The 27,224-nt window shown below is 39.7% G+C and overlaps 1 protein-coding gene across 1 annotated transcript; it reads left to right on the top strand.

Annotated features, from left to right (window-relative positions):
• The first annotated feature begins 1,450 nt into the window (after positions 1-1,450).
• Positions 1,451-26,929, top strand: LOC114569670 (myosin phosphatase Rho-interacting protein). The gene is made up of 22 exons (XM_028599675.1): positions 1,451-1,669; positions 4,317-4,394; positions 4,514-4,579; positions 4,913-5,064; positions 5,163-5,247; positions 6,767-6,941; positions 9,761-9,932; positions 11,917-12,031; positions 18,492-18,590; positions 19,244-19,300; positions 19,405-19,473; positions 19,566-19,655; positions 19,737-19,846; positions 20,551-21,061; positions 21,550-21,642; positions 21,742-23,973; positions 24,361-24,508; positions 24,970-25,087; positions 25,251-25,410; positions 25,675-25,776; positions 26,131-26,217; positions 26,302-26,929. Exons 1-22 carry the CDS (start codon positions 1,544-1,546, stop codon positions 26,440-26,442), a joined length of 4,986 nt encoding a protein of 1,661 aa, XP_028455476.1. The 5' UTR covers positions 1,451-1,543; the 3' UTR covers positions 26,443-26,929.
• Positions 26,930-27,224: the final 295 nt, after the last annotated feature.

Raw genomic sequence — 27,224 nt, 5'->3', positions numbered from 1 at the left:
CTCCAGTGGCCACAGTGAAGAGCTGCAACACAACATTATTTGTGGCTAAGAGTGGGTGTTAATCAATCAAGATGTACACATATTTATGGTGCGCTTATTACAAATAACAAGAATAACAATATTTATAAAATACCATGCTAACAAACCTAGTGGAATTGACAGTTGACATGAGTGCATGTGGAATCGTGTGTTTTCACTGTCCTTCAGCAGTCATATTGAGGAACTACTTCCAGGCATGACATTATCAGGTCAGATACGATAGCATAGTAAAGAATATTAAATATAAGTGACCGAACTACAGCAATCAGAAATTAATAAAATGACTTTTGAATGACTACATTTCTTATAGATATTTATTCTCACTATCATTATCGATCTTAAGAAGTATTAATATGGTTATTAATAGGCATGTTATTACAAATATCAATAGTATCTATACATATGATATACATGTTGTAATCAAACAGTATGAACCTCAGCATTATACAATGTATTACAACAGCCCTGCAGCAAATACTGTCTGCTGTCCTCCAGTGGTCGCAGTGAGAAACTGTATGTATAATTATTGGTAAAACTAAAAGCTAGAATTATACCTTATATGATAACATGACAAATACAATTGATTTGTTATAACCATAATGCAGTACAATAACTAACTGGGGGGAAAAACTGTTAATGGGGGAAATGTACTGTTTGTTCACTGAATATGACAAGAGTTCTTGCTTTCAGTTTGACCCTACTAGTTTGTTATTTTTTAGCTAATTTTATCGTTATAAATCAAAGCCAATCAATCTATTTTGAGCTGATTATCAAAAAAAAATGTATACAGTATATAGCATATATTTTCTTACGCTATATTACTACTTTTTACCTCATATTATATTTTATATCCCATACCATATATCATACCAGAATATGTTAATATGTTTATTATATTATCTGCATCATATTTATTTATGAGTATAAATACTACTATTGTTTTATAGTATTCTTGTGTAGCTGTCATAGTAGATGTCACTTCACTTAAGACAGTATTGCAATATAAGTACTGTTCTTGCCAGTGTATCAGGTACACTATGCTTGCATTTTTTCACTTTGGAATGTAATTGCTGTTGTGTTATTTTTTTTTTTTTTTTTAATCTATTCTCATGTTATATACCTCGAATTGTTTATTTTCTACTTTTCTCAATTTTTTTTGTCATTGTGCTGCTGCAACACGGGAATATCCACGCTGAATCAATGAAAGACTGTCTTATCTTATTTTGTTTCATCATATTGGTCATTATATTGGTTACTTGCTGTGTATCGTTATATGGTATTTTAATTGTTTTAAAGCAAAAGCAAAACTGTTGCTTTTATTTTGTAGGTTGTGACCGGATGTTGTTTAATGATAACACGTCAAATGACATATCCATGACGACAGAGTCACCCGCTCGCGTTTGACAGATGTTCGTGTCCGGGATCAACCGCTTCATTCAAAGCCGAGTACCGGAGGAGGGAGAACGGGCCGTGTTTGGATTACTCACCAGCTAAGGACTGAAACATGTCGGGAGAAAAGGCAACGAGTCCCTGTAACAAATTTCAAGCCAACATTTTTAACAAAAGTAAATGTCAAAACTGCTTCAAGTCCCGGGAGCTGCATCTGTTGACCGACCATGACATGGAGCAGGTAGCGTTAACGTTTAACTTTTGTTCATGTGTTAATGTGACTGTTTGTTAATTCATGTTAAAAGTGAATTATGGTCTTCATGCATTTGTCCTTAAGTTATTAATAGAAAAAAAAGAAACCATTTTTTTTTTACATCAAGAAAACACCTTTGTGAATATTCAACGTAGTGGTAGCTTCTCCTTTTTGTTATTAGGATCTTAAAATGACCGGATATTAACGTTAGCTAGTTGTCTTAACGATAAATAATGTAGACCTATTGTAAATCCAGCCTTATTTTGAAGTCTGAAAACATACAAATATGAAATGTAAAATGTAAAAAAAAAAATAAATTAAATGAATAAATGTATATTGTATAATAATAATTAATAATAATAATAAGTATGTACTCCGATCTGTTAGCTGACGTTAGTTAAATGTGTAAAATATTTGGTTAAGTTAGAGACTATGCAGGGGAGGTCAGGTAGGAGTGTTTTTTATAATAATAATAAAAAAAGAATAAAATAGTCACAAATGATGGTTCTGGAGTGCACAATGGGTCATAAAGGGACAAAAATCTTTCAGTATCGCTATTTGTCATGTTCTTCTTCATTATAGCAAAAGATACAATTAAATTAAATGTGTCATATAAGTAAAACCTTTTAATAATTGCTGTCAGTTTAGAAATTGGTAACTTTAAATACACCTGATATGAAACAGAAGCATTTGAGACTGTGGAATTACTAACCCCAATTCCAATGAAGTTGGGACATTGTGTGAAACGTAACCAAAAACAGTTACAATGATTTGCAAATCTTTTTCCAACCTATATTCAATTGAATACACTACAAATACAAGATATTTAATGTTCAAACTGGTAAACTTTATTGATCTTTTGCAAATGTTCACTCATTTTGAATTCACGTTTTATACGGGTTTTACTGGATATATGACATATAATTAATCATATATACATATTTCTCAATCCACCTATTGGTTTAACATTTCGGCAGCACAGTCAATGCACCTGGTTCACGCCTCTGAAAACAGTGTTCCTGCAGGTCCGTCATGTGGAGGTGATGTAAAGAGATGATCATGACGGCTTCCTGCATGCCTCGCATTGTTAAAATATGTTATTACTCTCTGTCCCCCCTGCCTGGTTTCACTGTGCCCTGTAATTTCAGCGCTATAGCTCAACCTGTAAACACTACACATGGTATTACTCTGACTCAAGTCACTGTGCTCACAGAGAAAAAAAGAGCTATTTTGTGGATCATCTTTTGACTGTTTTTTAACATATTGTAAAATAGTACATGTATACTGTGTGCATATTGCTTTGATAGAAAAGTCTACAGTCAGCGATATTGCAGCACAAATAGACAGTTGATAAATCGATGAGTCAACTAAAAACAATAATGAAAGTAATCATTAGTTCCCGCCCAGATAGCCAAACAAGAAGATACTTTATTTTGCCACCCAAAGAGATTTGGTCCCACCTGAAAAGAAATGTTTTTTTATTTAATTATTTTTCTTTTTTTTTATCTTACTGTCAGATTTAAGGGGTCTGGAGTTAACAGTGTGGAGTGATTGAAAAGTTTACCACAATGGTGCATTCATGTTCCGTCATAGAAAAGTGGCTTGGCTTTTAGCGCTTAAATACAGTTAAAAACAATTTTGGATGTCGGAGAAATCAAACACTGTAGATTCCAGCTTGCATAATCGAGTTCTAGTGTACATTTTAATACAGTATGTATCTGACAGCATTCTGTAAGGCAACAACTAACAATTATTTTCATTATTGATTAATCTGAAGGTCTTTTACATGTCATAAAATAGTAAAAAAAAAAGAAATACTTCACACAGTTTCGTACACCTAACGTGGACGTCCATAAATGTTTTGTTTTTATAGCCTGGCTGATACTGATATCAGTATGTGATAGTTTAAAACATCTTTTATTTTCACAAACACATGACATAATAAACAATTTTGATACAGATAAATTAGATTTTTTGTTGGAGAATTGTGACCAAGAGACTGTCCATACCAAGCAGAATATTTCACAGTTAAAATGATTAACTTGTGTGGCTGTTTAACTCAGTTGGTAGCGCAGGTGCACAAATAAAGAGGTTTATTCCTCAATGCAGAAGGTCTAGGGTTAGAATCTGACCTGTGATGGTTTTCCTGCGTGTCTTCCTCTCTCTCCCCTTTAATATCTTAACTTTCCTATCAAATAAAGGCAGAAATGCCCAATTAAAAAAAAAAAAAAAAGATTAACTTGTCAGGGGGACAAACTATGTATGTGTGTTTCTAAATGAACTCAAAACGTTTCTTATTGCGTCGATTATGACATGCTATGAACTAATAGCTGCAGATGTATCGACTTGGGCGATTTATTAGTCTAGCTCTAATTGTTTTTTTCCGTCCATCAGTCCAAAAGTATTTCATTTACTATCACACAAGACAAAGAAAATCATAACATCCTCACATTTGAGAAGCAGGAACTAGGGAACAAAAAAAAGACAGAAAAACAGATGCTAATTCAATTGACTAATCCATCAATCGACAAATTGTTTTAGCTCTACACATCAGTCAGGTGATCACAGGCTGTGCTTCAACATCTAAGAGGCATTCCGAATGCTAACTCGACTTTTCCTCTGTGACTCCGTGCAGGCAAAACCCATCTATGCAGGCTGGCTGTGTTTGGCTCCTGAGGGGACAGATTTTGACAACCCGATGCAGAGGTCAAGGGTAAGACATGATCTAAACTGAGCTGAAATACACACCTTTATTTTCTAGTTCTTTATTGGGACTTTCCCCCCAAGAAAATTGGCGCTGTGGTGATTTTATTTGTTGTGTCTTAATGTCAGAAATGGCAGCGGCGCTTCTTTATCCTGTACGAAGACGGCAGCCTGAGCTTCGCCCTGGACGAACTGGTAAGAAACTGCTCTGACACAAATATACACAAGGCAGCAGTGTACAGTAAACCGTGTTCTGTATATCTGCATTTACAGTAATGTTGGGATCAAGCCGGCATCTTTATACCAGATGTCGTGTGCAGAACCACAGCAGATGATTTGGGCTTAGCCTGTCCTCTAATGCACACATCCCCCTCTCTCTGTGATCCCCTCAAATCTCTTTCATTGCACACTTAACACCACAAACTACTCTCTGTTGAACTGTCAGTCATCTTCATTCTGATGATCAGTCCTTTCAGTAAGCCACATTCCATAACTAGCTCTCCAACCTCTCCTCTGATTCCCTTCCAGCCGAGCACTTTGCCACAGGGGACAGTGAACATGAATCTGTGTGCAGACATCACCGATGCAGAGCCCAGGACAGGACAGAGAAATGCACTCTGCATCACCACGCCGGAGCAGGAAATATTCATTCGTGGTGACAATAAAGAGATCATTAATGGGTTGGTATAAACTGTACAGAAATTACAGGAGCGGTGAGTAATAAGGTTTCCTTATGTGACAATGTATTGTCTCTGCTGGTTCTGTCTTTGTTTACCAGGTGGAGTGAACAGCTTGTGGTCTATCTACAGACTAACAAGCAAAATCAGAAGAAAAAACGCAAAGTGGAACCTGTTGCCTCGCAGGTAGCAAAGCAAACTAAGTCCATCAAATGCTTCACTGCACATTTGGGCACGCATTGTAGTTTTTCCAACAGCTGTAGGGCCAAATGATTACTCAACTACCGGTCTGATTGCTATTTAATTCAATATAGATAACCATTATCCTCAGAGGATGAATCTTGATGTTTTTGGCGACCCCTAACCTTTCATCTTGGATCACCAAAGTGTTTACATTTCATACTGAGGGGAACATGAATATATGTTCTAAATTCCATGGCTATCCATACAATAGTTATTGAGACATTTCACCCAAAACTAAAAAAATGTCAACCTGCTGGTGTCGCCACAGGAAAAGTCAGAGGACTACCAAAATCAGTAGGATTCATTCCATGGGCACCATGAATGTCTGTTTAAAATTACATTGCATTCCATTAGTGGTGGAAGAAGTTTTCAGGTCCTCTACTTAAGTAAAAGTACTAATACCACACTGTAAAAAAATACTCTGTTTCAAGTAAATATGCATTGCAAATGTTACTTAAGTAAAAGTATTTAGTATTATCAGGATAATGTACTTAAAGTATTAAAAGTGAAAGTACTCAAAGCAGACAAATCCTCACATTTTAGAAACTGGAAACGATCCAAAACTGTTCTGTCAGTCAACTAAGTAATTAATCGGCTCATCATTTCAGATGAACTTGTAGGCCTACTGTATATATTGTTAGGTCATTTAATTTATAATAAACCATCGTATAACCCACATGTGTTTTGTGCACTAAACTCTTAATGTGTAAAGTAACTAGTAACTAAAGCTGTCAGATGAATGTAGTGGAGTAAAAAGTACAATATTTCCCTCTGGAATGTGGTAGAGTAGAAGTAGAATGTGGCATGGACCTCAAATTTGTACTTAAATACAGTAGCCTACTTGAGTAAATGTACTTAGTTACATTCCACCACTGCATTCCATCCAGTAGTTAATAAGATATTTCTGGGCAAAAGTGGTGGACTGACCATTGCCATCCCTGAAGCTGCTAGCATTGCTAAAAAATATCAAACTCTAGACAGCAGATTGCTTTGAAAATGTCTGAGTGCCTTCATGTTCTCCAGAGGATGATCCCCTTTCCATTTTAGCTTTTTTTGGGCTTTCAAAAAGCTTGTAACAATCTCATAATCTAGTTGACAGATTGCCATGACATTAGCCCATTTATATACATGTATGACTAGGATGAGTAATCATTTTGGTTTCAGTGACCTTATGTCCTGTTTTTACCCTCAGGGCCAAACAAGCGATTTATCGACAGACAGAAAGTTATTCAGCAACAATTTTGAATCGTGTAGATTATTTATCAAGCAGGACTTTTTCATACATTTTATAAACGAAACAATGAATCAGTTAACGGAGGAATGAATCGAGATACTCAACAACGAAAATTAGTTGTAGCCAATCTTTGTAGTATGTTATTATTTTTTATGGTCTCTGAACATTGTACAAAAAAATCAAAATGTGTTACTGAACGATCATTCTGTTTGTCTAACAAAACATTAGGAACCCAGCCCAGCAAAAATGGCTGCAACTGAACAAAGTTTTCCGTCCTCTGAGAATGCCGCAGAGTCCGGCTGCGGTTGGTGGCAGGAAGACCAGCAGGTCAGGGGACCGGGTGAAACCCCCATGTGGACTGTCCCAGACTCAGATCCCCCGGGCCCGGAGAAGACCCCTGCAGGTGCAACAGAATCAAAACATACACTCACATAACCCAGGCTTTCATGTCTGTCAGCCAATCATAGCCACTTCCTGTCCTCTCTCTCTCACTGTCTTAACATCCTGCAGATGTTCTCACACTTCCAGCTTTTTATTTATACATTTCGTTTAACCCTTGCTTAACCAGGAATGTTGACCCAGTAATGACTTGTAATCATGGGAACGGGCTGGAGGATTTTTAGCAGGAAGTTACATAACAGACTGACAGACAGAAATGCACTGTGCAGGAAAACGTGTGTCTTTAACCCTCAGGCACCATAAAAGCCAAACACGATCCATAAAAGACCTCTTAAACACGTCCTAATAGGCTTGATGATTAGCACAGGACAGGTATTCCTCCTTACTAGAGCTTTGTGCTGTGACAAAGTGGACAGCAGCACCCATCTGGCGTCAGACTTATTGCAGGGTCTGGAAAGGTCCTGTAATAAAGGTCTGGGTTAACTCCTGCTGACAGTGCCTATAGGCTGCTTCATTAGAGAGATGGAGGTTATGTATGAGGGACCCTCTGAGAGCCAAACAAGGAGGCTGTCTAATGAAATATGCTCTGTCAGGGTTCCCTCTTGTCATTGGATTCCTGGACCATCATTGAATTCTTCAAGCTTTTTTTAGCAGCATTGCAGTAGAAATGAAACAGCTCACCCTTTTAAATAGACATCAAATACAGACACATACAGTCAAATATTTAAGTCATGGATCCACTCTGATTTATATCTGGAAACTCATGAAAAGTGATGCAATTAGTGGCTGATTTTGTGAAACATTTGAACTCAACCCTCCTGTTGTCAAATTTGACCCATTTTCCAAAAGTTTCTCTATCAGAATTCAGGTTCTTTCAACCAAATAAAAATAAATAAATAAATAAATAAATAAATAAAGAGGATGGTTCCATACAATGCTTTTCACAAGTAAAATAAAATATCAGTTTACAACTTTCATTGAATTTGGGTGTTTTATTCAATTTTATAGCATTTGAAGAAAAAAACGTTGAAAAAAAAATGTCGGAAAAAGCTTCAAAAGTGTGCGGGGAAAAAAAACATCAAAAGGCGCCGAAAAATATCGATCAAAACATCGAAAAAATGTGACAAAAACTTTCAACAAAGTGACAAAAACGTTGGGAAAAGCGACAAATGTGTCAAAAAAGACGACCAAAATGCTGAAAAAAAAAGTTTAAATTTAAAATTTTGACCCAGAAAAACAAAAAGTTGCATGGTCGACGGGAAGACAACACAAGGGTTCAACATCGTAAGATTTCCAATAAAACTGCACTAAACAGTTTTGCTATATTAACAATGGATTTATTGTGTCGCTCAGAGTGACCAAGCCCACAGAAAGTGATCACCCAACTCTGCAGTTTTACAGAGCGTTTTAACGTCTTTCAGCTCATTGTTTTGGTTTTTTAGCACATTAACTGTATTGAAGTAGAACAGCTGATTTCAGGGAAAACACTGATAAACCCACTGTACACTACCTGCTCAGCAGCTAACAGCAGACAGTTAGAGACTAGCTGGTGAACAGAGTGGAGCATTTAGCAGCTGAAGAGACAGATAATTCCCTCAGGAGATGGTAACGGAGTGGAAAAGAGAGAGAATATTGGACTTACATTCACCAGTTGGACAAAAACACTACTCCTAATGAATGTTGCACCATGTCTGCTGGATGTGTAAATAAGCTATGGTTGCCATATACATTTAATACAGTAATAATATGACAATGTTGTGGTTACAGCTTGTTCCACTGCTCCCAGTGGCCAAAAAAACCCAAAATCAAGTCAGTTCTACGACATATGTGTACAAAGTAGTATAAAGCCTTTAGTTTCTCCAGAGGGAACTGTGTGAAGTCCGTTAAATGTCTTCAAGTGATGTCACTTGAGTCAGCATCAGTTGGGGGTGAAGACCAGACAAGTTTGAAAATGAAACAAATCTGGAGGTGTGGAGTTAGAGAGAAGTGAGCTTAACAGACCAGTTTTGACAAAGAAGAAGAATGTGTGGAAAAGAAAAGACAATACCTCCGTTTCTGCTGTATCAACTTTAAACATTTAAACTGTCCATCGTGACTACGACTGTGTTATAGGAGTGCAATAAAGTGGTGGAGTATTCTTCTAAATATATTAGTTTGTAACTTAAGGTTCTTCCTTTATCTCAAGCAGTTTCCTAAAATTATTTATTAAGTATTAGAGAAAAACTTAAATACCAAAAAAGTTAAAGTTTTTTTATATATATATATATATATATATATATATATAATTTTTATTTTTTTATTTTTTTGCAGGTCATCTCTTCTCCTGTCCAGTTCATCTGTCCGTTTTGTTGATTTTTATTCATGATTAAGTCACTGTAGTCTTTTCTTTGTTTGTGTGAGTGTAGCAGCCAAAATGAAAATGATTAATTAGCTGTCATATGGAACTGAAACTGGTTTGTGGTTTTGTCAGCATTACCATAGCAATTTGTTTTTAATATTGAACCACTTCATACCACTCAGTATTTTATCTTATCATCCAGAAAATCCGGTTGAGCTGCTTCTTTTAACTTTTAGGTAATTTCCTAAATTTGAGAAAAATGTTGTATATCACAACGTTAGATGTTAAGAGGAAAAACTCTGAGCCGCTGGCCTCAGTGTGAACCCTGACATAGTGATTTAAACACACAAAAGAAGAATGATTTCATCTAGCTCTTTGGCTGCTGGCTGTTTAAAGCGAGTTAGTGTGGAATTGTAACAAACTGTGTTCCTGCCTTCAGTATATTTAACAGTCTGAAACCCTTTTGTGTTGTTTTCTATATCCAGGCAACACATCTAGCTACCTGTTCCCGGTCTCTACTGGCAGTTTTAGTGGCCCAGTTGGCTCCTTGGACTTGGTGAGAAGTGGATACATCGCCCCCAGCAGTAACAACCAGCTGGCTGAGTCAAACAACATCCAGACATCAGCAAACAACAAGAATCTGAGCCAGAACAAAAGGTTAGAAATTAATCAGGGGAAGATTTTCAGCCAATTTTGATGATATGTGTAAATAAGTCTTCAATACATTGTGTTTGGCAGCAGTCTGGTGTTTATTTTCTTATGTATTCTGTTGGTAACAGCCATTTAAAGTGCCTTGGCAGAGGAAAAGGGGGTAAATGTGCAAGCAATTAGCACAAAGGACATCCAATGCCTCTCTGCTTACCCCCCCAGTAAAAAGCCGAACAGCCATCACACACTGCTAAACACCAGATCAAAGGCTCACGCTCTACCCCTCCATTAGAGATCTGACTGCTGCATTTTTAAATTTAGCTTAAAGAAACCCTCCCTGTTTGTGCCCCAGCAGCATGTAAACTGGTCACGTGAGGAGAATACATCTCATTTCTTCACTCATTGCCTTTTTGGGAAACAAAAACAGAAAATGCTTAATGCCCCCCAAATAAGGCCAGAAATTCCAAAACTCTGGTGTAATTAGATATCTTCAGCATTGTTTCTCAGGACCTTAATAGTGACTGTCTGCCTGCCTGTCAGAGGAAGTAGACTTCAGCTGAAAGCGCAGTTTTAGGGCATGAAGCCCTCTGAACCCACCAGAGGCAGAGCGGGCACTAAAACATCAGGCTCAAGAAAAGGTTACAGGAGTTATTCCATTTATAATGTACTGATATAAGAGTTACACGGTGATGTCATGTTTTATGTTTTTTTACAGACTATGTTAAATAATCTGAAAATAGGATTTTAAAGGTTATGTCAAGATTCATTGGGGTCAAAGAAAACTAAAAACTCCCATCATTGTTATATGATAATATTGCTACATTAATGCCTCTTTTTTGTTCTGTTTTGAGTGACTATTGGATTGACTACAATGAAATTTGGTTCAGACATGTTCCCCTCTGGATGAACATTTTAGTGATCATCTCAGTCTTCTTCTAGTGCCATCATCAGGTCAAAATTTTACTTTGTGTCACTCTTTACGGCGGATGTTTGTTACCTTCCGCTTTCTTTGTGTTGGAATTTTAAACTCCGGTGGATTCATGAGGACTATCGTTAACTGCTCCTCAGATCTCTGCAGGGTAAATCCAGACAGTTAACTAGACTATCTGTCCAATTTGAGTTTTCTGTTGCATGGCTAAAACAACCTTTGAACGTACACACGTTCCACCAAAACAAGTTCCTTCCCAAGGCTATTTTTCAGCGGCACCGTTACTCCGTCCGGTGCTAATTAGCAAATGTTAGCATGCTTAAAGGCTAAACTAAGATGCAGAACATTATATCTGCTGAGCGATCCTTTTGTTATTGCTTCTTTAATTATTTACTCTATAAAATGTCAAAAATAATCACAAATACCAATCAGTAAGTTACCAGTGCACAAATTGATATTTTAAAATAACTTATTTTGCCAAACCAGTGGTATAAAAAAACCAGAAAATCTTTGGGTATGTTTATGTGCTTACAAAACCCACTAAATAAAAATAATGTAAATCTTACCGTAATCCTTTGGCATCCACTTCCTATCGGCACACATCAGCACATCCCAACTTTTAACTGACAACACTGCTTTTCATCACAGTTGTGTATACCTTATATCAGGTTACTTTGGTGTATTCGGCATATCATACCTTCTCTACTTCTACACAATACACCTCCGACACCAGTTGGAAGGATGTCAGCTCTTATTTATTCTAAACAGCAACAATAACAGTGGTGACAACTCTTAACAGTAACGATGTTGAGAGTGCTGTTAAGAGTGATAACTCTTGACAGCAACAATAACAGTGGTGACACTGATCAGACACAAGATCTAGTGTCCTCTGGGCTCTGCTCTGTTGCACAGGTGCTGTTTGGAGTCTATTATCAAGCTGTCATCCTCAGTGATCATGCTGATGGAAATTATGTCAGAACCCACCTGTGTGTTAGCGAGGTCAGGGAAGCCTGCAGTTTTTTGTTGTTTTTTTTTTCTCACTAATTAGTTGCTCATGTTTTCCAGCCATGGCAGATCAACAGAGAGGCTGCTGGGATCGGAGGCCACCGAGAAAGAGCAGGAAGTGGAGACAGGCGTTTCCAGGAGGGGCAGAAGAGAAGCTCGCACCAACAAGAGAGAGGTAACCACACCAAGTACACGTTTAAAGGTGCAGTAGGTAAGACTTATAAAACTAACTTTCTGTCTTATTTGCTGAAACTGACCCTATATTCGAGTAGAACTAAATGCAGGAAATAAATGCTCATGTGTTAAATGTTTAGATGCACCAATCAGGGCCAGGGAGGGTGTCTAAAGGCCTTTTTATGGTCCTGCAGAGGCTCCACGTAGAGCTTTCGCCGTAGCCTACGTAAGTGGCCTGATGTTTATACTTGTGCGCTGGTGTGTGCGTCGAGCCGGCATGTGTGTGTGCGGGGAGCGGGTGGTAGAGCGAGGGAGAAATTGAGAGAGTGACTGCGATTAGCTTCGGAGTACCGACTCTAGAGTCATAGTGAGAGAAACATAGGGCTAGATTTACTAACACTAGCGCAGTTTGCGCTGCGTCTGTTGCGAGTTCGGTAATAGCGCACGCTATGCTTCCACATTTTGCGTAGTATTTATCAACCCTGACACCCATCAGGCAATCAGCGTCTTTCTCCGCCCACTATACCGTAAATTGCGCTGTCGTAGAAACCTGTAATGGCTTATATATTAAAGAAAACACACCCAAAGGACATGCCAAAGGTAAAATGTAGACATACAAAATCACTAGAGCATTTTAAGAATTGGTGTTCAAAAGTTTCTTATAAAATGTATATAAGTGTAGAATTATATTTAAGATTAAAAAAGAAAAAATGCAGAGAAAAAGACATTTTCTCACTGTCCAAGGCACTGGGAGTCCCCCAGTTCTTTCTTTTTCATATTCTTCAGATAATCCACAAGGATTTTAAATGTGTTTATTTTACGGTAACTACACCCTCAGATTCAGCTAGAACCCTCTCTGCATATATAAATATTTATTATACATATTTAAAAGATGCAACAGGGGAGGGGGGGGGGCAATGGACTGTAGGAGTGGTGTGAATGTAGGGCAGTTATCAGCGGGCCCATGAATTTACTGCCACTGTAGAGCAATAAATCTGGGTCATGTACGACGTTGTTTTTCTTCAGGCGCTTATCAGGCTTGTCAATGCTATGTGTGAGAGGCACTAAAAGGGGCTACAGTTAGCCAGTTTTCTGCTATTTATATAGAAAAGCAGACATTAGAAATAGACCTCAAGCGATTCGCCTATTTTTATTTTCTGTACAGCCAGGAACTGTACTTTTTCTCGGGTCAGTCAGGCTGGATCCAATCCTGTCCTCCTGTGCTTCTCTGGTGGTCCAGAGGCAGCATCTGATATTTCTACGTCGCCTCAGGCCGTCAGGTTGATAGTGTGCATCTCTTTCGAATAACTCAAATATTTTTGACTGCTTCTGGTTTTTTGTCAGGCATTTTTGTGGGTCTTGGAAGTGTGTCTTGTCCCAACGTGGCATGCTACCACTGAAGAAACGCAAAACTTGAACTATACACAATAAAGGGGCATTTTTTCAACCTTAAATGTCAATTTCATTTCTTAATAGCTATATTTTGGCGGCCCCCCAGTATATAAAAAAAAACACTGTCCTCGGAGTCCTCGTCACGGTTCGGAAAGGACCAGAGAATCCGACAGACAACTTTCAGATCTTGAGCGGAAAGAAAATGTGTTTTGTTGGAAAAATCATGTGCCAACAAGACTCTATGTAATGGAGTTCCACTTTAAGACCCATAAAAGAACTCCTTCTCCTTTTGATTAAAAATCACCAAGTTTGGACCTGCAAGAGTTTTTTTTGGATAGCGACAATATGTAATCCCTCCAATGTGTTCTGGGTCTGTCACAGGGTCTCCTCCTAGTTGGACGTGCCCAAAATACCTTGAACGTTAGTCATCCATGAGGCGTGTTTTGTTTAACAACATACAGTAATACTTTTAAATCACCAAAGCAACACATTTATAGAATTTCTGCAAGTTTTTGCATGCTTCTTTATTCTTATCTTCAGTGTAAAAAACCCCCACCAATTTCATGTCATCCAGTGTATGTTAAAGGAACAGTTCAACATTTTGGGAACTGTTTGCTTTCTTGCTTGGAGTTAAATGAGACAATCAGTATCACTCTCATGTCTGTACAGTACAGTTTTAATTAGCCAAACAAGACACATGGAAAGAAAATAAAGGCCTAACCAAATGAAATGAGGCCTAAACCAGAGAGACAGAGTTGCTGATCAGGTAGTTATGTGTGGGCCGCCTGAGGTAGAGGGGTACCAGTGTGACGTCACATTGTTATGATTATATTTATTATGTTATTATTATAGAAGCATAAATATCCCTTGTGTAATGACTATCATTGTAACTTTGTAGAACAGTGTGCTGATAGCATATTGTAGGAATGTGGTTAAGAAAATAGGTTTTCAGGGCCTTAAACATGAACATCAAACAGTTAAAAACCCATTTTCTGACTGCGGTTGTTTGCTACCATTTGATAGTTCTAACCATAAAGAGAAATGGTTGATTAATCTCAAAGTGGTTTTGTCATGATTAAGACCAGTCATTGTATCCAGCTGCACTCAGCCTGTACTGGGCTTGGCTGTGGGCTGGTTTGAACATGATTCACTCAACCAGTTGTTACTCAGAGAAAAACCTCACTCTACCGATGAAGCTCTGACCTGATCAAACGGTGTCTGACGGCTGGACAAAGTCAATCTCTGTTTGAATCAGTCAACCAATGTGTGCAAGCACAAAACGTTATTCATTGAAGTCTTCTGCGTCGTAACAACTCACAACTCTCATGTTTAAGCGCTGAAAAGAAGGTGCTGAGAGTTTGGCATGAAACGCGTGGACGAGTCGATCCTGCCGTGTCAGGGCTTGTGTTTCCTCCAAGCGTGTGTGAGAGTGGGTGCATGTGTCAGCAGGTGGGAGAGAGGCAGTGATTCATTCAGAGCTGCATTTTGTTTGTGAACAGAACTGGTTGCGATGCCCTGAAGGCATTCTGCCTGCCTCTTTTTGTGTGTGTAATAATCTGGAAGACGGCATTCCTCCTGCAGACCTTTTACAGGGATTCCTCTGACCTAAAACAAGATACAGCGTAATGTCAGGAACTCTCAAGGACTCTTTACGAGAATCTCAAAGCTCAGAATTAAGGGACGGCCTGTGTTTACTGAACCTGATGAACTGAAAAAGGCATGCCTCCTTTCCAAGTGCACATCTGTTTGTGAATGATAGCCACTGTGAATTGTCAGGCCAGACACTAGTGATTAAAGAGGTGAGTAGACGTTAAGAAGACGGGTGTCTGTCTTTTTGTGACAGTATCAACAGAACACATACATGAAGCATAAACAGCCCACGTAAAGCAAGAATACCAGTTCAACCAGGCTTACTTCAGTATATCAGGCTTATTTTCAGGAAATTCTGAATCAGGAAGCAGACTTTTGCACTACCCTCATTCCCACTAATACCTAAAGTCTTTTTTCACTGTAACTTGCATATCGTCGCTGTCGAGTAAAAACCTTGTATGTCCTAAACCGTTTTTTCAGGAAATGAAAAAGGCTAATTTGAAAAACATTTTTAACTCAGACGATGTCAGGTCAAATTGCCTTGTCACTGTTTCAATATTTATAAAACCCACAGATACACGTAAAGGGTGAGCAATAGCATTGATTAATGAAAAAAAGATTATCTAAATATGGAGATATGAGGTTTCTGCCCAACAGCAACAATATTATAATTGATAATTCACTTAGTTAATGTTTATACTGTGTACATAAATAACTGTATATCTTCCTTGTAAATGCAACTTAGTTTTCATTTGTATTTCTTCCTTTAGTGCTACTTTTATATACTTTGTTCTATTTTATTGTTTTCTTCTATTCTAATTTATATATTTGAATTTGAATTGCCTGTGTGTAGAGTGGACTAAAGCTGCATTTCTAATCTGAACGTTGAACCTTGATTAGTGGGTTAATCTGCAATCTTTGGACATAACTCAGTATAATTCGGAAAACAAAATCACTGCCATGAACAATGCAAAAGAGAATTTTAGACTGCAAGTTGTAGGTCAGCAGCATGTTCACTCGCTGTCAAAAGTAAAGATGAACTCAGCTCAGCTGTACTCTGTTAGCTGGGTTTGTTGCTGTGTTTGTTGTAATCATGACATCAGGGGTTCAAATCGCACGAGAATGATGTAAACTTTCTTTGTATAATTAGGGATGTAGAGTACAGTAAAATAAAAAGTAAATAATGAGCTTATTTCTCTCTATCATGGATTACTTCATTTTATTTTTATGTGTGTACATATGGTGAAAAAATTTGCTCTCTCTTTAAATGTCATTAAATAATACAATATAATACAAAATATATGATTTCAGATTCTAATCATGCAATTATAGGTGCTGTAGGTAGGATTGCGAAGATCCAGGACTTAGCCAAAAAATTTGACCATCGACAACTTCTCAGTCCCTACCCCCTTTCTGCTAAAGCCCAAAACGGTCTCCTAAGCCCCTCCCCCCACAAGGGAGAATGAATGTGTGTGCATGAGCAGTGATTGATATGCAGTTAGACACCCCCCCCCCTGGCCATGATTGGTGCATCTGAACAGGCAGCTGTGCCTTTTTGCAAATCGCACTACAGGCTGGAGGTGGTGCCAGAGGATTTATTTTTATTTTTTTAATTACCTGCGTCATGTAGTTCTACTCAAACATAGGGTCAGTTTCAGCAAATATGACAGAAAGTTCGTTTTATAAGTCTTACCTACTGCACCTTTAAGTGCATCACATGTCAACATGTGACATACACTTTACATGTAAAGATGAACCTTTGGGGAGGAACTGTGCTTCAGTCTGTCAGTTTGAGTGTAACACTGTTTATTTCTGAGGTGAAGCTAACACTGAAAACTAACCTGACTGAGGCCAGGCTAGTCTGGAGGGATTAGTTTCCACATTAACTTAGGTTAGACTTATTTAAACCTCCTTTATGGAACAGAGTTTTCCTGAAAATAAGCCTGACTTACTTAAAGAAGGTATTATTAAGGCTTTATGCAACATCCCCCAACTTTATGATAGTTATCCACGATTACCAATGTTAGAAGAGTTGGAGCTCACTCCTAAACTATGAAACAAGTTCTCTTATACTTTATTCATTGGCTGTGGTTTTATTTGGTTTCCCTTCAATATTTTATTCTCCATTTTTATATGTTTAATGTCTGTTGCTCGGTGGCCACGAACATAGGTTTTATCTTTACATGTCTGTTTTCTTCACAGTGAATTATTGTGATCAGTGCTTGATGGTTCAGGTCTGTGTTTCAGATAATGAAATTAAATAAACCAGGCTTGACTTCAGCTCTGAGTGGGCTTTAATGAAACTGGTTTAGTTCGATGGGCTTACAGTAAAAACTGCTTTCCTGAGCCACCTTCATGAAACAACCCCTCCATGATCAAAGCTCATATAGAAAACAACTGTAAAAGTATGATCACAGTACATTTATTTTGACCCAGATGGTCATCACTGTGGCAGCTGTTAATCTTTGATTAAACAGACAGGCTCATTCCAGAGGATTTGCCCTTTAAATACACTCCACAGCACATTTTATCCCATGTGAGGATTTATGTGTCTTTGGGTGCGTTTGTTTTGGTAGCCAGGAGAAGGTCAAAAGAGCTTGTCTGGAGTTCATTCAGGCCTCAGAGTTGAGATTCTCAAGACAGCCTCCTCCTCCTACCCACCCCCACTCTCCCCCATCCAGCTTAAGGAGGCTTCTTCACCAAACAGAGGACAGGCTCTGTCTGCAGCGGTCAGCGATTGTTTGGGAAGAAAAGAAAGAAAGATCACTGCAGCCCAGAGCACTGTGTTCCTCCATGTGTTGTGTCCTTGGATAGTTTTCAATTTAAATGCCAGGAAAAGAAAAACACAAAGAATGTTCTGTAACGATCAAAGTGCTCATTTTTTCCTGTTGAAATGTGGTTATATAAGAGGGGAGAATTAATCTTTTCAAGTGAACAAAAAAAAAAACATACCCTTTGTTTTATTTAATTCTGTGTAATTCAGACTTGAAAGACATACGTGCAGCTCTATCCGCCAGCATGAAACCTGATCATAAGAAGCACGCAGGGATCTCGCTCAGTGTTTCTGGATTTGTAGCATCATTTTTTCTTTTTTTTAAACAGAAAGTCACAAAGTATCAGGCATTATGTTGCGTCTAAAACCTTTTCATGCATTCCACATACATGCAGCCAAATGCAGTCATCCGTGTGCAGTTCAGTGGTGGTGTGAGTAAGAGTTTAACAGGCGGTGGAAAAGCCTGTTAGGCTCCCCGCAGTGCTCTACAGCAGGCCTAATCCTTACAGCTGACGTCTGTGCCAAGGATCCAGACTATCGGTTACTCTGCTTGATGGAATGCAGGCCGCACATACAAACTGCCACCGTCCTGATTCAGAAAACACCTCACGTCTTGCAGATGAAAACAAAAACAAATGTTAGTGATGAAAGAAGTTAATCATTACAAAGTTATCATTCGATTTATTTATTTGTTTGCCTTCCACAGAAGCTCCAGTCATGTGGAGACATAGCCCAGATCACTGCACCCCCACCCCAGAGAAGAGCCAAGTCTCTGGACCGTAGGACGTCCGACACCATCATGCCAGTGAGTCACCAAACAGATTGGGGATTTTACTAACAATTTAAAAAAACTAAATAATTATTATTTGTGGCTGTAATCTGCATCAGGGGAGGTAGCAGTGAGACGTAACCCTTTGAACTACAGTGTGAGTAAAAAATAAAGTACGGCCACCCCAGTTGTGACCCCTAGAGACCAAACAGCTCTATGTGAGAATGTCAATATTTCATAGCACTTTCCAAAACTGTGACTGCACCAGTGTTGGAGGAAGTATTCAGACCCTTAACTGAAGTTAAAGTACTAATACCACACTGTAAATTGGCTTGGGAACCGGATGGACGCTGATTCAAGTCCCCACGTGGACCAAGTATGGAGTGTGGGCTGGTAGCTGGAGAGGTGCCAGTTCGCCTCCTGGGCACTAATGATTGACCCTTTAAGCAACGCACCGAACCCCCAACTGCTCAGGGGGCGCCTGTCCATGAGCAGCCTCCTCCCTCTGACAGCTCTCCATTAATGCATGTGGTCCTGTTTGTGCATGTGTGTGTATTTCGGGAGTGCAAACATTTAATTTAAATTTAAAAAATATAATCCTATTCTTCTTAAATACTTAATTTACACACAAGTCTGATTATTGTTGGGAATACTATAGCAACAGTGTTAACATTGTGTTTTCTTTACAGCCAGATTTATTAAACTTTAAAAAAGGCTGGATGGTCAAATTGGATGAAAATGAGCAGGTAAGCCATCTTTAACTGACTGATTGATTTAAATGCTTTCCATTTGATTCTGTTTGTTAACAACTTCTTGATCATTGTTTTGTTTGTCTTTTGCTTCCCTCTAGTGGAAGAAATATTGGTTTGTGCTGTCGACTTACAGCCTGAGGTACTATAAGGACTCAATAGCTGAGGAGGTATTTTGATATCAGTTTATATATAATTTACAATAGAAATAAGAATTGTTTCAGTTAAGAAGTTCAAATGTATATTGCTTTTCTCCCATCAGGCTTCAGATCTCGAAGGAGATATCGACCTAACAAAGTGTCATAATGTGTCTGAGTATCAGGTGCAGAGGAACTACGGATTTCAGATCCATGTAAGAAAACAGTTTCCACACTAAACAGACAAAACTGTATCTTTTGCATTGACATGAAGTTAAGGTAAATGTTTTTCTTAGACCCCAAAGGGTGTCTACACGTTGTCGGCCATGACTTCAGGGATACGCAAGAACTGGATCCAGGCTCTGATGAAAAACATCCGTCCAGCTATCGCCCCTGATGTAGCCAGGTAAAGTCACATTAAAATACTCTTTATGTTACAATGCCATTTAGCTGATGCTTTTATCCAAAGTGACTTACAATTGCTATATATGTCAGAGGCCACACGCCTCTGGAGCAACTAGGGGTTAAGTGTCTTGCTCAGGGACACATTGGTTGATGTGTCAGAGTGGGAATTGAACCCAGGTCTCCCACACCAAAGGGATGTGTTATATCCACTGGGCCATCACCACCAATCACTTTGTGCCATAGTGTGTCAATGTTTAAATGTAAAATTTCAAACCAGTTATATAAAAAAAAATGTTTGTGGCAAATTGCATCCGACCCATTGTTTTAGGATTTAGAAACATGATGTGTCTACACTAGGGCTGCAACCAATAATTATTTTCATTATTGATTAATCTGTTTAGTCTATAAAAAATATTGGAAAAATAGTAAAAACTAAAAATAAAGGCCATCACAATGGCCCAGAGCCCAAGGTGACATCTTTAAATAACTTGTTTTGTCCGACCATCAGTCCAAATCCCAGAGATATTTATTCTACTGTGACATAAAACAGTGAAAAGCAGAAAATCCTCACATTTTAAACAATTAATTGGTTATCAAAATGTTTGACATATACTCGACTAAATAAATATACTAATTGTTCCATCTTTATTTACATTGTGCTATTTTCCTATCCTCCATCTAAACATACCTATATGTTGTGTGCAGTTTACCTGGCCTCCACGTTCTCTGCAGCCCACCTGAAGCTCTCCCCAAACCAGATGTGACTCAGGACTCTCTGCCCGCCGACGTCTCCACAGAAAGAGACTCTCACCCCAAACACAAGAGTGTGATGGAGAGACGGCGGGAGGGGCGCCACAAAACCTTCGACTGGGCCGAGTTCAGGCCTCCCAACAAACTGTCTCTGGATCCTCAGAGGACTAAAGCTCAGTGCTCGCTTGACCTAGGCGACCTGGAGAGGAGGAAGAGGAGGGAGGAGAGGAGGAGGAAGTACGAGAGCATGCTGGGCTTCCCTCTGGGTTGGGAGGGGATTGGAGTTAAAGCAGCAGATGTCAGAGCACTGAGTCCCAAATCACAGCAGAAAGTGGAAGAAGAGATTGAAGAGTGCTGGAAGCAGGTGGAGAAGACAGTGTTCAAATCGGAAAGAAGTGTCCCGCTGTTTACTGAAGCCAAAGACTCTGTGGAGATTGAGAAGATGCTGGAGGGCTACAGGAAGGGGGTGAGTGCTTTAAATATGAGTTCAACTCATACCAATATTCTTACATTGGGCTGGGCGATATGGAGAAAATCAAATATCACGATATGTTTGACCAAATACCTCAATATTGATACTGCAACAATATTGTAGTGTTAGACTATTGGTGCTTTCACAAAATATTTACACAATGAGATTTTTGATAAATAATCCTCAGTAATGTTGATATAATGACTAAGTGGGTAAAGGCATATAATAGAACCGTTACAGTCTGGTGAGTTCAGAAAATGACATCACTTTACTGTAATGCAGCCTTTAAAACCAGGAAAAGACAACATTTATGCCATATTACAATACCCAAAATCTAAGACGATATCTAGTCTCATATCACGATATCGATATAATATCGATATATTGCCCAGCTCTATTCTTACATGTAATTGATAATTGTACTGTAGCTGCAGATTTGGGATGCAAGAAGCTTTTATATAGTAACTGGTTGTCTATTGAAGGTGGAGGATCTAAAGGCTCAGCTGGCAGAGTCGGAGCGTTGCAGACTGGAGCTGGAGCCTCAGCTGAGTACAGCAGGATTTTATCAGCAGCAGGTCCGCCAGAGGTTGCACCTCAGCTACTTGCTTTTCTCAGTTTTTGATACTTGTGGGGTCTCTAATGCTTCTATTTGTCCCCTTTTCTCTTTTTTTAAGCCGGACAGTCCTCTAACATCTAAAGCAGATTTCTGCCCATCAAACACAAATGAAAAGCCATTAAACAGCAGCGCACAGACCCTGATGGATGCGTGCAAAGAAAGCACAGAGCTCCAGCTGAACATTATCAGCACGCAGAAGCAGCTCGGCTTGGAACCGCCTCAGACGCCCAGCATCTGGCTGCATGACTCAGAGGGCAACTTCCAAGAACTGGGGGATTTGCATCCTGAGACAGAAGACGCACCTTTATTATTATCACCTGCATCAGACAGCCAACACTTATTTCCTCGGACTGACGGACAAACTGTAGATTTGGACGTTGCAACAATTAACCACAAGAATCAGCTGGTCAGAGACGACTGTGACCAGGTTCCCAGCTCAGAAACACAAATAAATATTAGTGAATATAGTTCATTCATTCTGGAGTCGCCTGCAGAGCGAGATGCCAACCCGCCGAGCTACTGTGAAGAGCAGCATTTACCTCCAGAACAGGAAATGGTGAGGAGGCTTTCCCAAGAGGTGGAGCAGCTCACAAGCCAGAACGAGGCTCTGAACCAGCGCAACCAGGAGATGCTTAACCAACTGACGGAGGCCGACCGCGAGATAGAGCGGCTGAAAGTGGAGCTCAGCAGCAGGTACACTGAACCCCATCACCTCCCTGAAGTGGAACAGCTGGGACAAACAAGGGTGGAAGATCTGGAGAGGGAGCTGAGCTCCAGAGACCAGCAGCTCCTTGAGGCCCAGACCTTGATCACCTCCCTGGAGGAGAACACGAGGGAGATGGAGGCGCTGCTGCAGCTGAACGTCCCAACAGAAACCGAAGAAACAGAAGAGGAGAATAAGGAATACCTGCTCCGATGTTTCGAGGCCACCGAGGCCAAGCTGACGGGGCTAGAGAGACAGCTCGAGCAATCAGAACTGACCTGCAGGGAGCTCCGGACACAGAACGCAGAGCTGAAGGAAGCTGAGGAACGTTGCCATCAAACGGCTGCAAAGGCGGAGGCTGACATCAGGGGGCTGAGTCAAGAGTTGGAGAAGAGGAGGTTGGAAGATGGAGATAGCGACGGATGTGTTTCTGGTGAAGAAAGGATCCGGCAAGTGATAGACGGGATGGTCATGAGGTTGAAAGCTTTGGAGAAATTGTTGGAGGTGATTGACGAGTTGGATTTCGGTTTGAGAAAGGAGGAAGAGAGGAAGCCAACAGTGGAGAGTCAGTTGAAGTGGGAGGAAGAGTTTTGGAGTTTGCTGCTCAACAAACTGAAGGCCAATCCCTCCGAGCTTAACGACGAGAAACATGTAGAAGGGCTTCTTAGTGAGGCGACAGAACGTATGTTGGTGGAGAAACAAATGTTGCTTTTAGGGCATCGTCTACTTTCTGAGACATGCACAGATGAAGGGAGGGAAGGTTTGAAAGATCTGGATATTGTTTGGAATGTTGCAAGTGAGACTGAAACCAAAAAGATAGATGAAAGCAGGATGTTTCATTTGAATCCCCAGCTGTATGAGATGGAACATTTCAGAGGCATCACCCAGGTGAAAATCTCTTTGCTGAACCATCTCGCTTCCTCTGTCGACACCTCAGCCCACGACAAACTCCAGTCGATGGTTGACTTTCACTTTTCTGAGCACCCCTGGTCTGGTTTAATTCACTCTGCAGCAACTGAAGCGTTACACTGCTGTCATTTAAGCAGGCTTCAGTCAAAATACGAGAGGCAACTTGAGGAAACCAAACAGAAGCTGCTCGCTTCTTCTCTCATCTGCAGCAACTGTGTGGACTTGATGGAAGAAAACCGGGAGCTGAGAGAAAGATTGTCAAACGTAGAAGAACAGCGGTCGTCTTCGTCGTCGTTGGCCGATAAGATGAACGCATGTTGCCAGACAAAAGAGACTTACCCACAGGACACAGTTGAGTTACAGGTAGCAGATGCAAGTATTGCAGATGGAATTGGGGAGGAAGCGGAGATGGTTGAGTGCCCGGAAATCCCACTTTCATGTGTTGAATGTCAGTTGGGGATCCAGGAGATAGCAGAGGAAAACACAGAGAAAAGTAACGCATCCCACAAGGAAACCGATCCTTTGGGCTTGGAGACGGAGCAAGTTGTAGTGCTGAGAAGAAGAGTGGAGGAGCTGGAGGAGCAGCTGGCCGTCATGGCCAAGGAAGTGAAAGAAGAGCTTGATGGGAAAATGAGTTCTGTTCAGACGCAACATGAGAAGGAGATGGAAAAGCTGAAGGTAAGTAGAGCTGGAGGGGTTTACATAGACAGTATTTTAAGATTCATTCATCATGCTAGACAAAATTCATACATTAAAAAGGGAAGTCCACCAATTTGACACATCATATTAAAAAAATGCAGGCATGTTCAAGTGTCTTTTTATTATTCTTTTTCATACTACAGAGAAAAGTTATGGAAACCAATGGCGGGGCGCTGGGGCAGGGGGATAAAAAAGTTCAATATGGATACAATTCTCAATTTAATTTTAATTGAGAGAAACCAAAACATTAGTCCAACATGATAAGCAAACTGATATTCTAATGGTAAAAGTATTGTTATTAATAACATTGAAATGATAAAGATATGGGACCGAGAAAGTTCTAAGTAAGTGACCCGTGTCCTCCAGGTCACGTGTGAGCACAGCTTCACCTTCATGGAGGAGTCTCACCTAAAGGTGGTCGAGGAGCTACAGCGTCGACACCAACAGGATGTCGAGCGTCTCCTGGTGGAGAGAGACAGACTGCTGGAGGAGGAGACCGCTGCTACGGCAACCGGTGAGCAGACACTCTCATTACTCCTGTCCACAACATATTTTATTTTGAAAAGTCCTCCTGCAAGGAAAAATAAAACCCATCTAACTCTTAAAGGTGCTGTAGGTAGGATTGCGAAGATCCAGGACTTAGCCAAAAAATTGAACATTGACAACTTCTCTGTCCCTCCCCCCCTTTCTGCTGAAGCCCAAAACGGTCTCCTAAGCCCCTCCCCCCACAAGGGAGAATGAATGTGTGTGCATGAGCACTGATTGACACGCAGTTAGACACGCCCCCAGTCTGGCAGAAGTACCGATACAGAATGTACAGGTACTGCTGTGGACGGAGGCACTTTTGCCCTGGTTATATTAATAACATTTGTAAATGATTCCTGGGCAGCTTCAATAAAAAAAAATTGATATTTAGCTTAAAATCCTTCATTGATCTCATGAAATCTTACACCCCCTTAATTTCACCTTTCTCAGCAATCAAAGCCGTCAAGAACGCCCACCGGCTGGAGCTGGAGAGGGAGGTGCAAAAGAGATGTCAGTCAGAGAACAGCACAGGAAACACACACCTGGAGGACATATTCAGGCAACACAGGTACATCTTGCATGTAGGACCCATTATCCAGACAAACTTTATATCTGGGCATCTTGTGGTGGAGCTTGAAACTGATGACTGTGAGCACATTTAGACGGAGTTTTCTCCAACATGTTCTAATGAAGAGTATATGTTTATGTTGAATATCTGTGTGTTTTTCTAGTGAGGAGATTTGCTCGTACCAGCGGGAGCTTGAGGATTTGTCCCAGCAGTTCTCTCTGAAGTGTCTGGAGAATGTACACCTTGTCCAGGCTCTGGATGCTGAGAGGAAGGCTTTGTGTCAGTGCCAGCAGGAAAACCAAGACCTGAGGACCAGAAACCAGGTGAGAGCCCTAATACTTACTTTTTAATACATCCTTTACATGTTCTTCTACACATTTAATACCCACAGAGATCCAGGGTGTAGAAACTATGTGTCTTAATTTAAACCCCTTATATGTAGAATTTTATATATTTTTGCAGTATGTTTTAAATTATTCTGAAGGTTTTTGTTTGTAGAAAAAAATGAGTATGATGTGTACTCAAAAACATAGTGTCAATAATAAGTAAGAAGCCTCATTGTTGTATTGTTTCTGACTTTCCTCCAGGAGTTGAGCGGTCACCTCGCAGCAGAGATCACCAGACTTTGTTCTCTGGCGAAGCAGGACGACCTGCCACACAGTCAGGGAATGGATGTGTATGAAATGGAGGTACGTCTTCTCTTTATTCACTCTTGTGTGAAGGTGGAGAAAGGTAACAGTTCAAATAGAAATGAGAGGGAACTGAAAAGCGTGCTGCCCGGCCCCTAATAATATCCACAAATACGAGAGGGGCCGCAAATACGAGAGCTGCCCGGCCCCTAATAAAGTAAATCTGAACATCTGAATGGGAGGTTGGGTGCTCTCTTCTATGGCAGTTTCCCTTTGTTTTATGGGCTTTACAATCAGTTTACATGAAGTACTAAACACTAGCAACCCTCGTCAACACGCGCATATGTGTCATGTTAGTATGAAGAAGTTCTAAACTAAAGATATGTAGCTGATTATTTTTATTTTTCCTCTCAGATTACCCTGCGAGTGAAGGAGTCTGAGGTGCAGTGTCTGAAGCAGGAGATCACATCTCTGAGGGACGACCTGCAGTCAGCACAGAGGGTGAGAGTCACACACGTACAGCAGATCCAATAATAACTGTGAATCAAAGACGGGAAGTGAACCTGATGTCTGTCCACATTCCAGGACAAGAGGAACGCCACAAAGAAGTACAAAGACATGTACACCGAGATGAGCATCACAAGGGCCAAAACAGAAAGAGAGATGGATGAGCTGAGAGAGAACCTGAGGCTGGCCCATCATGCTCTGGACCTGACTTCACCCTGAAATTGTCAATTTTTACAATAGCAACATCACATTTGTCTTCACTGTAACATGTAGTATTTTTACTGTAGCTTTACCCACAAGAAATGTATTTAAAACAAACACAAAATAGTATTTAATAAATCCAGGAACTCTTATACACAATCTCACTTCTCTTTTATATTTTTGGTTTTAAATATGTTTATATTGTCTGTTTATTGTGTATTGACACTGTGTTTGTCGTTTACAGTGATTTGTACTGTATGTATGTTGTTCTCACTTTCATCCTCTGCTGTATGTCTTGTCATTAAACTGTCATTAAAGTTTGTTTATCAATCAAATTATTTAAATTAAACACATTTTTAAACATTTCTTGCAGGCAACTTTGCTGGCAGATTTCTCTGTCTATACACAAACTGTAATTTATATTTGCACACTAAAGTATTAGAAATATGAATGTCTTTTATTAATTAAACCAAATTGGCAGATTAAACCTATACCATCTCTGTTATTTTGTGTTGTCTTTTATCATGCTACAAGTCTCTGCAAGGGTTGCTAGGTTGAAATTTGGGGCCACATTTTATTTATTTATTTAAATTCAGTCACATTCAGTTTCTACATGAAAGATAAAAACTCACTTACATTACTACATTCATTTTATTTTTCCTGCCCTGTGAAGATGCAGGAAAATAATATTCAGGCTATCTTTGACAATATTCACCTCTTTTTTTGTAGGAAGAAGAGGAAGTCAAGTTTTCCTCATAAAAACAAAGTTAAGTTCCAAGGAAATATTTCATAATAAAAGC

The sequence above is a fragment of the Perca flavescens genome, chromosome 15 (genome assembly GCF_004354835.1).
Source record: "Perca flavescens isolate YP-PL-M2 chromosome 15, PFLA_1.0, whole genome shotgun sequence".
Taxonomy (NCBI): Eukaryota; Metazoa; Chordata; class Actinopteri; order Perciformes; family Percidae; genus Perca; species Perca flavescens.
Note: the sequence above shows the minus strand (reverse complement) of the source record. Positions and strands in the feature narration are given on the sequence as shown.

Bases quoted from the DNA above. Each gene is read 5' to 3' on its own strand.
- LOC114569670 (XM_028599675.1), top strand. From the start codon at position 1,544: ATGTCGGGAGAAAAGGCAACGAGTCCCTGTAACAAATTTCAAGCCAAC. The intron at 4,580-4,912 runs GTAAGAAACTGC...ATTCCCTTCCAG, and splicing joins GCTTCGCCCTGGACGAACTG to CCGAGCACTTTGCCACAGGG. The intron at 5,248-6,766 runs GTAGCAAAGCAA...ACAAAACATTAG, and splicing joins TGGAACCTGTTGCCTCGCAG to GAACCCAGCCCAGCAAAAAT.